Source organism: Herpailurus yagouaroundi, unplaced genomic scaffold (assembly GCF_014898765.1).
Source record: "Herpailurus yagouaroundi ecotype Mexico unplaced genomic scaffold, PumYag 207, whole genome shotgun sequence".
NCBI classification, from domain to species: Eukaryota; Metazoa; Chordata; class Mammalia; order Carnivora; family Felidae; genus Herpailurus; species Herpailurus yagouaroundi.
The window spans coordinates 1746941-1758681 of NW_024412438.1; the positions used below are offsets into that span (position 1 = coordinate 1746941).

At 59.3% G+C, this 11741-nt stretch overlaps 2 protein-coding genes across 3 annotated transcripts in view; both read right to left on the reverse strand.

The window, feature by feature from the left end:
• Nucleotides 1–5425: 5425 nt before the first annotated feature.
• Nucleotides 5426–10262, reverse strand: ACKR1 (atypical chemokine receptor 1 (Duffy blood group)). Its single transcript, XM_040452487.1, has 2 exons — nucleotides 6865–10262; nucleotides 5426–6445 (listed from the first exon to the last, which is right to left on the reverse strand). Exons 1-2 carry the CDS (start codon nucleotides 6886–6888, stop codon nucleotides 5450–5452), a joined length of 1020 nt encoding a protein of 339 aa, XP_040308421.1. The 5' UTR covers nucleotides 6889–10262; the 3' UTR covers nucleotides 5426–5449.
• Nucleotides 10263–10553: 291 nt separating this feature from the next.
• CADM3 (cell adhesion molecule 3) overlaps nucleotides 10554–11741 on the reverse strand; it is a 29333-nt gene continuing 28145 nt past the window's right edge. The window contains exon 10 of one of the 2 annotated variants that reach the window (XM_040452484.1): nucleotides 10554–10817. In XM_040452484.1, coding sequence (XP_040308418.1) covers nucleotides 10699–10817 — 119 coding nt within the window. In that variant the 3' untranslated portion in view covers nucleotides 10554–10698. The remainder of the gene's footprint in view (nucleotides 10818–11741) is intronic. The other variant, XM_040452486.1, reaches the window with a different exon arrangement.

An 11741-nucleotide genomic window follows, 5' to 3' on the forward strand; every position in this document is an offset into this window, starting at 1 on the left:
CGCCCCCCCCCCCCCCCCGGGGCATATAAGGGGAAAATGCCCTTCATTCTTGTATCTTCTCTGCATCTGTACATAAAGAGCATTCCTGGCCTTGACAGTGAGGCAGGACCACGCGCTGATGAGGGGCTTTGGGATTTGTTAAGGGTCTTTAGTTGTGAAATAGAAGCCTGGACTGAGCAATCAAGGTGACCGAGGTCTCATGGGGTTTCTGTGTGTCCATTAAGATTATTAAGGAGAGGGCTGGGAAATCCTGAGAACCAAGGAAGGAAGGGGACAGGAAGGGACCAAATGGGTCCAGGGAGATGTGGATGTCTAGAGCTGTGTGAGTCATTTCTATGTCTGCTGGTACCCGTCCCAGGGTCCTGAACTTAGTAGGCACTCAATGATACATCCTTTAGGGGCGCCTGGGTGGCTCAGTCGGTTAAGCGTCCAGCTTCGGCTCAGGTCATGACCTCATGGTTAGTGGGTTCAAGCCCCGTGTCAGGCTCTGTGCTGACAGCTCGGAGCCTGGAGCCTGCTTTGGATTCTGTGTCTCCCTCGTTCTCTGCCCCTCCTCTGCCCACACTCTGTCTCTCTCTCTCTCTCTGTCTCTCTCTCTCAAAAATAAATAAAACGTTGAAAAAAAATACATCTTTGAAATGAAATGAGTTACACACCCCTAAGTGCCTTAAAGGGTTAACCTGACTAAATGCCCAGAGTTTCAAGAAAATGAATTGCCACAGTGGGTGGGGTGTGGCTATCGGAGGTGAGAGAAGGAGCCAGAGTTCAGAGGTCAGGAAGGGAATGGGGGTGGGGGCAGCTGGGCTGGAACTGAAGCTGAGGAGAAGGAATGATAAGGAACAAATGGCAGGGAGGCCAAAATGTCTCTGAGGCCCACAAAAAGTGTGGGTTCCCTCCCTGAGTGTGATCAAATCTGAAGAGGTGGCCAGGCTCCAAATTTGATTCTGAGCCAGTGGAAGACAGTCTCCTTGAACTTGGGGGCCTCTCTGGGGACTCCCTTTTCCTTAGGTAAATATGAAGGATGGCAGTCCTCCTGGCTCGCCCCTGCTGTCCAAAGCTGCGCTGTCCCGAAGGAAAACAAGCATCACTCCAACCTGAGGTTCAGGGACTGTGGTGAGTCCCCTGGCTGCCACTGGCCCAAAGTTGACAGAGAAAACAGGTTCCCAGGCCAGAAATCTTGTGCGACAGTCCCCCAGTCTCTTCAGCCCCCAACCCTGACCGTGTGTAGCCCTTGGAGGCCCGGACGGATACCCTGGGGGGGCTTCTGGAGAGGAGCTGGGGGCTCTGGGGCTGTTTACTTGCTCCTCTTTCCTAGGAGCTTGGAAACCCTCCAGGGTGGGAGTCCACACTTGATTCATATGAAATTAATTCATTCACATATTTAGCACACATTTGCTGAGCTCTATGTTCCAGTCACAACAGAGAAAAAGCTCCCGTACTCTTGATACTTGCTTTTTTGTGGTGGTGGGGGTGGGGGGGGGTGGGGTGCCGATCAGCAGTAAAGTGGTAGCAGACAAATGAAGAAAAGGGACATGTGCAGTGTATGACGCATACACATTGGAAACCTCCTGGCGAACTGGTGGAGAATAATTGGGTGCGTGGGGGTGGCGGTGGGGCTACATCACACTGCATGTCAGGAAAGGTCAGTCTGGGAAGAGGAGATATTTGCATTGAGACCCCAGGGATGAGAAGGGACCAGTCCCATAAAGTGCACAGGGAACAGTCCAGGCAGAAGGGATGTCGTGTGCAAAGCCCAGAATAGAAATGGGATTTGCCCATCCAAGGAACAGAACATTCTTTAGGTCACTGGGCCTCAAGCTTGGGGAGCAAGGGGGAGGTGAAGCCACAATCCATCACAGAAGTCGTGCTCGTGTGAAAGCCCGGAGTTAAACTCCACGGGCAGTGGGGAAGGACTCCATGCCAAACTGTGGATGTAATATTCTGTTGTCCCAAAGAGAGACTTGGGAACTTTCATCAGATTTCCCAAGAGACCTATGATTCCCTCTTCCCCAAACACTAGTAACACCCGACTTCGAGGGAGAAGACAAGCCGCGGGCCCTTCAGAAAGACGCAGTTTGCAGGGCTCAGAACATTCTCTGGGAATCTTCGGGAGTAGTAGGCAACATTGAGTGCCCCCCAAATACGGTACAAACAAAAACAAAGAAACGTGGAGAGACATGTCGGCGTTGGGACAGTTGGGGCTCTCATGCTACAAAACCCAGTTCCCAAACACCTGGGCGGCCAGTTAGACATGCTTAAGAATTGTGAGGACTTCTTCCTCTCATTTATACAAACATGTCTAGAAGGTTTCTGAAATCTAAGTGTTCCACACAGACAGCTGAAATCCCCTACAACTGTGCCCCCACTTCCCCTAAACCAGTTTTGCAAGGGGCTCTGTGTCCTGGGGATCCCCTCTGTCCACATAGGCCCCAGGCCCCAGAGGCGACGCCCACTTTTGCGGGGAGCTCCTTTCTCAGCCGGCCCCGCCCACTGCGTGCCCCACAGCCCTCCCGCCCAAATCACCCCAAAGATGTGCGCGTTCCATTTGGAAGGACTTGGACTTGTTAATTAACCTGAACAGTCACATTGGTCTGCAAGGTGCTTTGTTGTTAATTAAAGCTGAGATTCTCCTTGTGCCCAGACGGCGGCTGCTGTTGTCAGAATAATTAGATAGCATGCGATGGTTTTCATGCAAATCCCTGGCAATTAGAGCTGGTGAGGAATTGGGTTTGAGATCCCAGGGAAGTCTTCCATCAGAATTCCTCCGAGGGCCGCCCCTGGGGGAAGGCGATGATGATGATGGGGCTGTGGGGTTCGGGGTTGGGAAAAAGGGTGTGAGGTCAGGTATCTGTTTCCTACATCTTCTGGGAGGGGCCCCAGCCTGGACTGTATGAACCGTGGGCCTCAGTGTTCCTCAGTGTTCCTCAGTGTTCCTCAGTGTTCCTTCCTGAGGCAGTGCGGAGGGATCCTCCCCAGGGCCTGGCCTGCTCCCAGAGCTTGCCTCCTGCTCCCCTATTTCTGAGAGGATTGTTCCTTTAGCCCAGGGGCCCAGTAACTCATACACGGCTAACGTCCCTGCCAACCCTAAGATTAAATTCTGAAGGGTTCTAAGGAAACGGGATCTGGATGCTTGAGGGGTCGCTGAAAAGATGCCACATTCAGAGCAGTTTGGGGGAGGTTGGCAGCATGAGGTGGGTCCAATGGCCTGGGGTGGCAGGACTCCAGGAGAGCCTTGAAGAAATGGCCACGGTCAGGATCAGGCTCACGGAAGGCGTATCCCAGGGCAGTACACGGTACCGGAAGGGCCGCCCAGAGGGACTGGGTTGGGATGGGGCGGAGATAAGTGTGGGGAGGCCGCTCCAACCTCCCAGACCTCTTATCAGCCACCGGCTTCTGCCTCCGCCTTTGCTTGGTGAGAGATGTGATAGGGGGGGCCTGTCTGGGTTTCTCTCCAGCCAGACCCAGCAGGAGCCGTTTCTGTCTGGAGGCCCGGCCGGGGCTGGAGGGCACAGCCCCGGGGGCTTAAAGACAGCCTCCACGTGCATCAGATTACCCTGGAAGGCTCAGCGAAGGCAAACACCCTCCCCTGCCTCTCAACTAGGTCAGCCTGGCATCCAGGGCCCCGCGAGGGGCTGGGTGATGTCCAGTAAGACGGGGAGAGGGCAGGGCTGGCGGGTCCCCAGGAGCCGCTGCAAAGGGGGTAAGAGAGAAAAGCCTGTGACGTCTTCACGACCGGTGGTTGGAGGCCTTATTATAATTTAGGTTTGTAAATTCTCTGGTTTTCCTGCATTTTTCTCGTCTCTCCTTTCGGTCTCAGAACGCGCCTCCCGGGGCTCCACCGGCCCTAAGTCCCGCCTTTCCACTTAGGATGTACCAATCCGCAGCTAGCCTGGTGGTTGCTAGGAGACAGGAGATTGTGGGGTGGGGGGCGGGCGGATTTCGAGGCTTTGTCACGCACCCACCCAGGAAAATCCCGGAGCCTGTCTGCCGCCTGCCTGGGCTGTTCTAGCTCCCACCTGCTCCTCTCCTGCACTCTCCTATTTATCCCCGAGCCCGGAGAGTCCAGCAGAAACGGTGTAGGGGAAAACCAGGTTAGCCTGCGTCTTTAGGAAGCGGAAAGGCGGTGTCCGGATTCAGACAGGTGGGGAAGGTACCCTCTCAAGTTTCCCCAGCTTTGAATTGGGTTGGAGGGAGAAACTCGTTTTTGTGTGTGGCATCTTGGGTAGAGGGTGAATTTGTTGGTAGCAGAAGTTGTTCTGCTTATCCGGTGGCTTCTGACCATGGCCCAAACTTGGAGGAAAAAGCCCCCAGGGTCAGGATCATGCAGCTGGGGGGGGGGGGGGGGGGGGGGGGGGGGTATCGGGGGGAGAGGCTCCCAGGGCACCGGGGTGTGGTGTAGAAGGTGGAGGGAAAGACTTGTGGGGCGAGAAAGGTTCATTTCAGGAGCCGGGGTTTGAAAGGGAAATTTGGGGGATTCTAAGCAGAAGATGAGTCAGATCAGGCCCCTCCCTTTGAAGTGTCTCAACCTTCTGGACTTCTTGATGTTTCGTTCCCGCTACGCATCCCACACAGAAAAGACTCAGCACAGAAGCCGGGGGAAAGGAAACTCATTTGGGCAAGGACTGAGTCATAAATCCTGATTCCACGTCCTGAAAACCAGGACGGAGAGGGGGACAAAGTGGAAGGAAGGGTCTGAGAGAGGCCAGAGCTGGCACACAGAGCTCCGCGAGCTGCACGCGGACGAGTGGTATCTCATGCCTGCACCCAGCATGGATGGGTCCCTACAGATAGAGACAGATGTACACCCACGTGAGCACGCACACACACACGCACGCACGCACACGCACGGGGATTAGGGTCCTGCCGAGAAACAAACTTCAGAGAGATGATTCCTGGGAAGTGGCTTTGGGAATTCTCTCGAACGAACGTTCCCGGACTAAGTGAGGTCCCCCAGGATGCCTCTCTCCTCCATGCCCACCACCCTGATCTCTACGCAAAGCCAACAGGTGTCGGATAGCAGGCGGAGAGGAAGGCGGGACGAGCCAGCCAGGGTGGGGAGTCACGTTCTTGGCTCGCTTTCCCTCTTCTCCGTCTTTCTCTCTCTGGGGCCCATGGTCTCTATCCCTGCTCTTCCGCAACAGTTTCTCTTCCTTCCTCATCTGCTAAGCCATCTCTCCGAGTTGTTCAGGGGTAGCGGCCCCCCCTCATTCTCTGGTGCCTCTTCTCCTTGCCTTTGAGATAGCAGTAGCCTCTAGAGAGAACATCTGTGCGCCCTGAGGGTGTTTGCACACTTTCTCCCCAGGTCAGCTAGAGAAACAGACGCTGGCCCGGAAGTCCGGTGTGAAATCCCTCCCTCTCTCCCTCTCCCTCTCCACCCTCCTTCCTCTCCTCTGCGTCCCCGGATAAAACGAGAAACCAGCAGCTTGGTAAAAGTAGCGTGGACTTTAATTCAGGTTGACAGGTGCGAAGGGAGCTGGGACTTGCCTCCCGGGGGGTCCAGATGAGAAGGCCGTCTTAGCGAGAGAGGCAGGGAGGGCAGGGGCGTGCGGGTGGTCTGGTGGTAGAACAGGGCCAGGAGCAGGGGCGTGGCCACACCGTGGAGTATCGCCAGGGCCTCTGCCAGGTGCAGGAGCAGGTCCAGAGCCTGCTGGGCCGGACACGTCGACAGTACCAAGGACTTGGACCTCACAAGAAAGTCCAAGCCCAGAGCCACCCCGTGAGGCCACCAGAAAACAAACCAGACCCACAGGACACTAACGCAGGGACCTGGCCGCCTGCCCCACGCTTTCGTCAGCGCCTTGGTACCTATCAAGCCCAGTGGCAACAAGGTGAAGGCGGTAAAGCTGGCCACCACGTGCAAAAGCGGCAGAAACCTGGGGCTGTCGTTGAAGCTCAGGGAGCAGAGTCCACGGGAGGTGCCACTGGCCAGCGTGACGGGCAGCCCCAGGAGAAGAGCCGCTCCCCAGAGTCCCACAGTGAGCCACAGGGTGATGCCCGCGACGTGGCCCACATCCAGTTTGGGGCCCAGGCAGGCGTGGCACCCAATCAGCAGAGCCTGGGCAAAGGCTGAGCCGTACCAGAGCAGGTGTGCCAGGCGGCACAGGGCTGTGCTCTGCACCCCGTTGAGCCCCGGGGCCAGGATGGGCACCACGACACTGAAGAGGGTGCTGCCCGCGGCCAGCTGTACGAGGACCGGCCGCTCAGGGCAGACCCGCCAGTGGAAGAGAGGCCTGAGAAGCGCAAAGAGCACGGCTCCCCCCGCAAGGATGCCCAGGACGCTGGCGAGGACGAAGAAGGGCAGAGAGGAGTCGTCGAGCAGGGGGCAGGAGCGGCAGGGGGCGGCGGCTTCCACAATGCTGTAGTTGTAGTTCATGTCGTAGGAGTCATTAAACTCATCCCAAATATCTTCTCCCAAGGTGAACTTTGTAGCGTCCTCATCCGCCACCTGGAGGGCATCCCCAAAGGGGACAATCAGATCATCGGCTTACCCCACTGAAGAGTCCGGGGGAATGAGGGCAGGGAGAGGGGGACAGGTGGAGTGGAAGCAGGGGGGACAGTGGGAGAGGCCGGCACAGGGAGCCCCGGAGCCTGGGAGGGAGGGGCAGGGGAGGGGACCGGAGAGCACCGCAAGAGTTGGACGATGTCAGGGCCGGGGTGCAGGGCCGGGGCGCCCGGGACCCGGCTGGAAGTGAGGGCGATGATGGTGGGGGGGCCCCAGGAGACCAGAGTGGGAGGGAGCAAAAGGAAGAAGAGGGAGGGTGAGAGACGAGGAGAGAAGGAAAGGCGTATGAAGACCACCGAGGGGCCGACAGAAAGACGATGGGCCAAGAGGTGGGGGGGCCGCGGGCCTGGCCCCGCACTCACCCGGTGCTGCAGACAGTTCCCCATGGTGCCGCTGAGCTCAGAGCAGGCAGAGGCAAGGGCCGGGGACGTCCTGTCGGTGACTGTGGCTCCAAGATAAGTGCCAGGGACTAATGAAGGCCATCAGTTCTGGGCAGGGCCATGGGCCAGGCGGCGGGGGGGGGGGGGGGCGCGGGAAAGTCAGGAAGCCTTTGCCCCACGCCCATTGCCTGTCTCGGCCTCAGGCCCGCGGGGGGCACCAGCCCAGGGCTTCCTGTTTTGAGGTTGGATTCCGCCAGTGGGTCCTGCACTCGGGAAAGGAAAAAGGTGGCGACCAGATAGTGGGTATTTTCCCACAGGTGGCAAGGGAGGCTGAGAAGCCAGGGGGCTTTCCAGCCAGGACGGATCCTTCAGGCACAAGGAAGGAAGAGAGGGCCAGGGGTTACGCGCAAGACAGAGATAAGAGACGTGCTGGGCAAGTGAAGGGAAAGGACAGTCGGTGACTCTCGCTGCTGCTACATCCCCTTGAACTGGATCCAGGGCGACATGTTTGTGTGTGTGGGGGGGGGGGGGCGGGCCAGTGGGGCCTGGGGTTGGATCCTGGGGGCGCTCGCAGCCTGAGGGGCCCGTGCACCTGTCTGTGTGGTTGGCTGCGTGCCGTGCGCCCCGCGCACGGATCTGAGTGCTGGGTGTCAGGCAGGCGTCTGGCCGGTCCGGTGTGAGTAGGGGAAGGGCTGGGGGGCAGTTGCCCAGGCTGCACGATGAAGCTGCTTCGGGGAGCGGCTGGGTGTCTGTCTGGCCACCTGTGGGCGCGGTGAATGCATTCTCCATGCAAGCACCACACACAGCGTGATGAGTCAGAGCAGCCCCTGGGGGAGGACGGGACAAGATTTTAAAAATGCTGCCTATGGGGTCATCTCTGTTCATACTTCTGTCGGGGGCCGTCACGCCTCTGGCGCTGCTACGCTGGGCTGGCGTCCTACCAAATGTGAAGTTTCTCGCAGGGCTGGGGGCTTCAATGGCTCTCGGGCTGGTAGAGGGAAAGCATCCGCTCTACGGACGCGTCCCCCTGAGCCAAGGCCTCTGTTCTTCCGCTGCCCCTTCCCCTCCGCCGCTTCTCACGGTCTCTGCTGTTTCGTTCCCCACCCCTGCATTTTACTCTCTCTTGGGTGGGGAGAGGGCCCAGACGTTGGGAGGGGGGAGTCACGGAGCATCGGAGTCAGAAGGATGAGATAGGGGCCCGTTAGGTGACACTATTTCATTCCAAGAAAGCATGGGATGTTTTCACTCAGTGTCACCAGGTGGCTCTTTCTCATCTATATTGGGGTGCGTGCGGCCAGAGGGGGGAAGCAAAGACACACGGGGGGGGTCCCTCACACAGATGGTCCCCATTCCCCCCAGGGTGCCAGCTCAGTTCAGGTTCAACGTGAGCGGGTTGGACAGTGGCTCTGGCGGGGGCTGGGGGGAGGGGGTCTCTCCTGCAGTGGGGTTGACGGTGCCTCTGATTCCATCTCCTCCAGCACCGCCGGGCAGAGGGCAGCGGGGAGCAGTCCAGGGCCCCACCCCGCACACTCTGGAAGGCACGGACCCAGCCCAAGGGGGGCGAACACCCTTCTCTCCCTTGGAGAGTTCTGTTGTTTCCATCACAGATGCCCTCGGGCGAGCGGCCCGGCAGGTGCAGGGGACACCGGCAGAAGCCCTTACACGCACACATCCCCACGGGGGCAAGGGCAGGAAGAAGGAGGCAGCCGGACGACACGGATAATCCAGATATATTGAGGGTGGCCCCTCTGAGATCAGCACAGGAGAGTTAGAAAGATTATAAAGATACACGATCCCCTCCCTGCTCCCGTCCCCCCACCCCACAGACAGACACACACAGCACGACGCCCCCTCCCCCCGCCCCCCCGTACAAATATGGCTTCTGTGTAATATGGACAGGGTGGTTCAGCTCAAAGAGGAAAGGTCATTTTCCCAAAAGCGGGTGCTGGGAGACAGGGAGCCCACGGGCCTGGGGCCCTGGGCCGCCTTGCTGCTGTGAGGTCGGGGGCGCCCCGGCTCAGGCGGGGGTGCCTGTGGTGCCCGAGGGCCCTGACCAGCGGCTGGAAGATTCGCGAGGGCATTACCTGAACTGAGGGGGGTGTGGGCAGGCCTCAGGGAGGACGTGCTGGAGCGGGGAGCGGGGCCAAGGGGCTCTGGCTCTGAGGCAGGGCGCCCCCAGCAGGACAGGGAGGGTGCGCTACCTCATCTCCACGGCAACAGAGGAAGACAGAAAATCAAAGGCAGGGGTGGAGATGGGAAGGAGAGGGGCTTCAGCCCCAGCGCCCGCTGAGCAGGGTAGCGACTACGCACGGGGCGGGGAGAGAAGTGACCGTGGCCATTCCAGGGTCAGTGCCGGGGACAGGCCTGAGGCGTGCATAGCAAAGGCTGTGGCACTGACTCCATGGCTCTGAGAAGGGAAATCGAGGCAGGGTTTGGATGCTCCGTGTCTGAGGGAGAGACGAGATGGACAGCCGAGCAAAACACATTCTGGGACTGTTCTCTCCGCGACGGGCGGGCACCGAGGGTGGCCTGGGACGTGCGGGGATGCGGCGGCAGCCCAGGCGAGGGACGCAGCCCGACCAGGGCTCCCCTGCCCCCGAAGCCCTTCCTTCGCCGTCCTGCCGCCTCCCACCCGCCCGCCTGCCCCGGGGCCCTCTCTCTGTCTCTCTTTCACACGCGCGCGCACGCGCGCACACACACACACACACACACACACGTGCACACACACAGACACAAGCACAGACACGACAACCACACCCCCGCAGAGTTCACATCACTCCCCTCGTCTGGGCAGGAAACAGCTCAGTGCAGTGAAGCTCCTTTTAGTATTTTTGTTGTTATGTCTGCCTGGCTGCTGAGGGGACAGGAAGGGGTGCAGGCGGCACAAGCCGGGGAGGAGTGGTTGCCGAGCGACAGTCAGGGCTCGGGGCTCGGGTCAGCGCGAGGGGCCCGGAGCGGCGCCGCTCCCACAGCTGCCGGAGCCAGGAGGGGACAGCCTTCCTCTGCGCCGCCCCCGAGGGGCCCGGCTTCCCCGGCCGTGGAGGGGGCCCAGGGGTCCACGCCATCTCTGCCATCCTTCCTCTGCCTCTGCGAGGTCCTCTGCCAGGACCCACGCCTCCTCACGGGGGGGGGGGGGGCCTGCATCCGCCCCGGGGCGAGGCCCGGGGTCCCTGCCTGGCTGCCTGCCACCTGCAGGTCACGCCTCCTCGGGACCCTCCCCCCCCCCCCAGCTCGCCCCTCTCCCGCCGTGGTGGAGGAGGGGGGAGGCGACGGGGCGGCGCCTGGTTCCCTGTCCCCAGCTCGAGGTGTGCGGCTGGCCAGCAGAGGGAGGGCCCCCTGCGGCTCCCGCCCACCACCTCCCCATCCCCTCCCCGGAGAAAGCCAGGTGGAGGACGCGGGGCTGGAGAGGGCACCCGCCCCCCCACCAGCCCGGCTCAGAGCCCTGTCCTTACCCCTCCGCCTTCGCCCTCCTCCTAACACTCCAGGGCCTTTAGCTTTCCTCACCCCGGGGCCCCTGCCCCTCCAGCCTGGAGACGGATTTGATTTGGGATTCTTATAAAAATAATAATAACCCAAACGCAGAGAAGCCACGGAAAGGGCTGAGGGCAACCCTCCCTCCCCCCCGCCCTCCTCCCTCCCCATTCCAAACCGAGTACAAAACCGCACCCGAAGCAGACATTCTGTACAGGGGGGTGGGGGGGGCCGGGGAGCAAGCGGGAGGGGCGGCCCTGGGGTCGCTCTGTACAAGTCCAGGTTGGCGATGGCCCCGGCAGTCCCCGCGGGGCCCCTGGGGGCGTAGGAGGTGGCTGGGCGCCTCTAGATGAAATACTCCTTCTTGTCATCCCCGCCCGACTGCCCGCCTTCTGCGTGGATGATGGCTGTGTCTGCATCTGGGGCGTCATCCGAGCCTTTGGCCTCGTGTGTCAGGTAGGTTCCTGGGGAGAGGCAGTTTCCACACCTCTGAAGCCCCCTGCCCCGGCCTCGCCCACCCACCGCACCTGCTCCTAGAGCCTTCTTCCCCGCCCGACCCAGTTTGCATCTTGCTGTCAACATCCATCACCTGACCACGCCCCTGCGAATTAATGAATGCTAACCTTAATTAGAATCTCATTTATAATACAGGCAAAAAAGCGTGCGTGTTAGTGCATGTTCGTGTACGCATGTACACATGCATGTGTGTGCATGTGAGTATGTGTGTGTATAGGTGCGTGTGTGTGTGCCTGTATGCATGTGTGTGCACGCGAGTATATGTGTGCACGTGTGTATGTGTGTATGCATGTGCATGCATGTCTGCACATGTGTGCTCAAGCGTGCATGCACCTGTGTATATGAGTACGCATGTATGTACACGCGCGTGCCTGTGTGTGTGCATGCGTGTGCACCTGCGTGTGGAATGTGTACCTGTGTGTATGTGTGCATGTGTGTATGCACATGCGTGCATAAGCATGTATGTGTGTACATCCTGTGTGCATGTGTGTGTGCACCTGCATGTGGAACGTGTACCTGTATGTGTGTGTCTGCATGTGTGCATAATCATGTATGTGTGCACATCCTGTGTGCATGTGTATGTGTGTACCTGTGTGTATATGTGTGTGTGTGCACCTGAATGTGGAACGTGTATCTGTATGTGTATGTGTGCGTGTGTGTGTGTCTGCACATGTGTGCATAATCATGTATGTGTGCACATCCTGTGTGCATGTGTGTGTGTACCTGTGTGTGTGTGTGTGCACCTGCTTGTGGAACGTGCACCTGTATGTGTATGTGTGCCTGTGTGTGTGTGCGCATGTGTGCATAAGTATGTATGTGTGCACATCCTGTGTGCATGTGTATGTGCGTACCTATGTGTATATGTGTGTGTG

Bases quoted from the DNA above. Each gene is read 5' to 3' on its own strand.
- ACKR1 (XM_040452487.1), bottom strand. From the start codon at position 6,888: ATGGGGAACTGTCTGCAGCACCGG. The intron at 6,446-6,864 runs GTGAGTGCGGGG...GATGCCCTCCAG, and splicing joins GGAACTGTCTGCAGCACCGG to GTGGCGGATGAGGACGCTAC.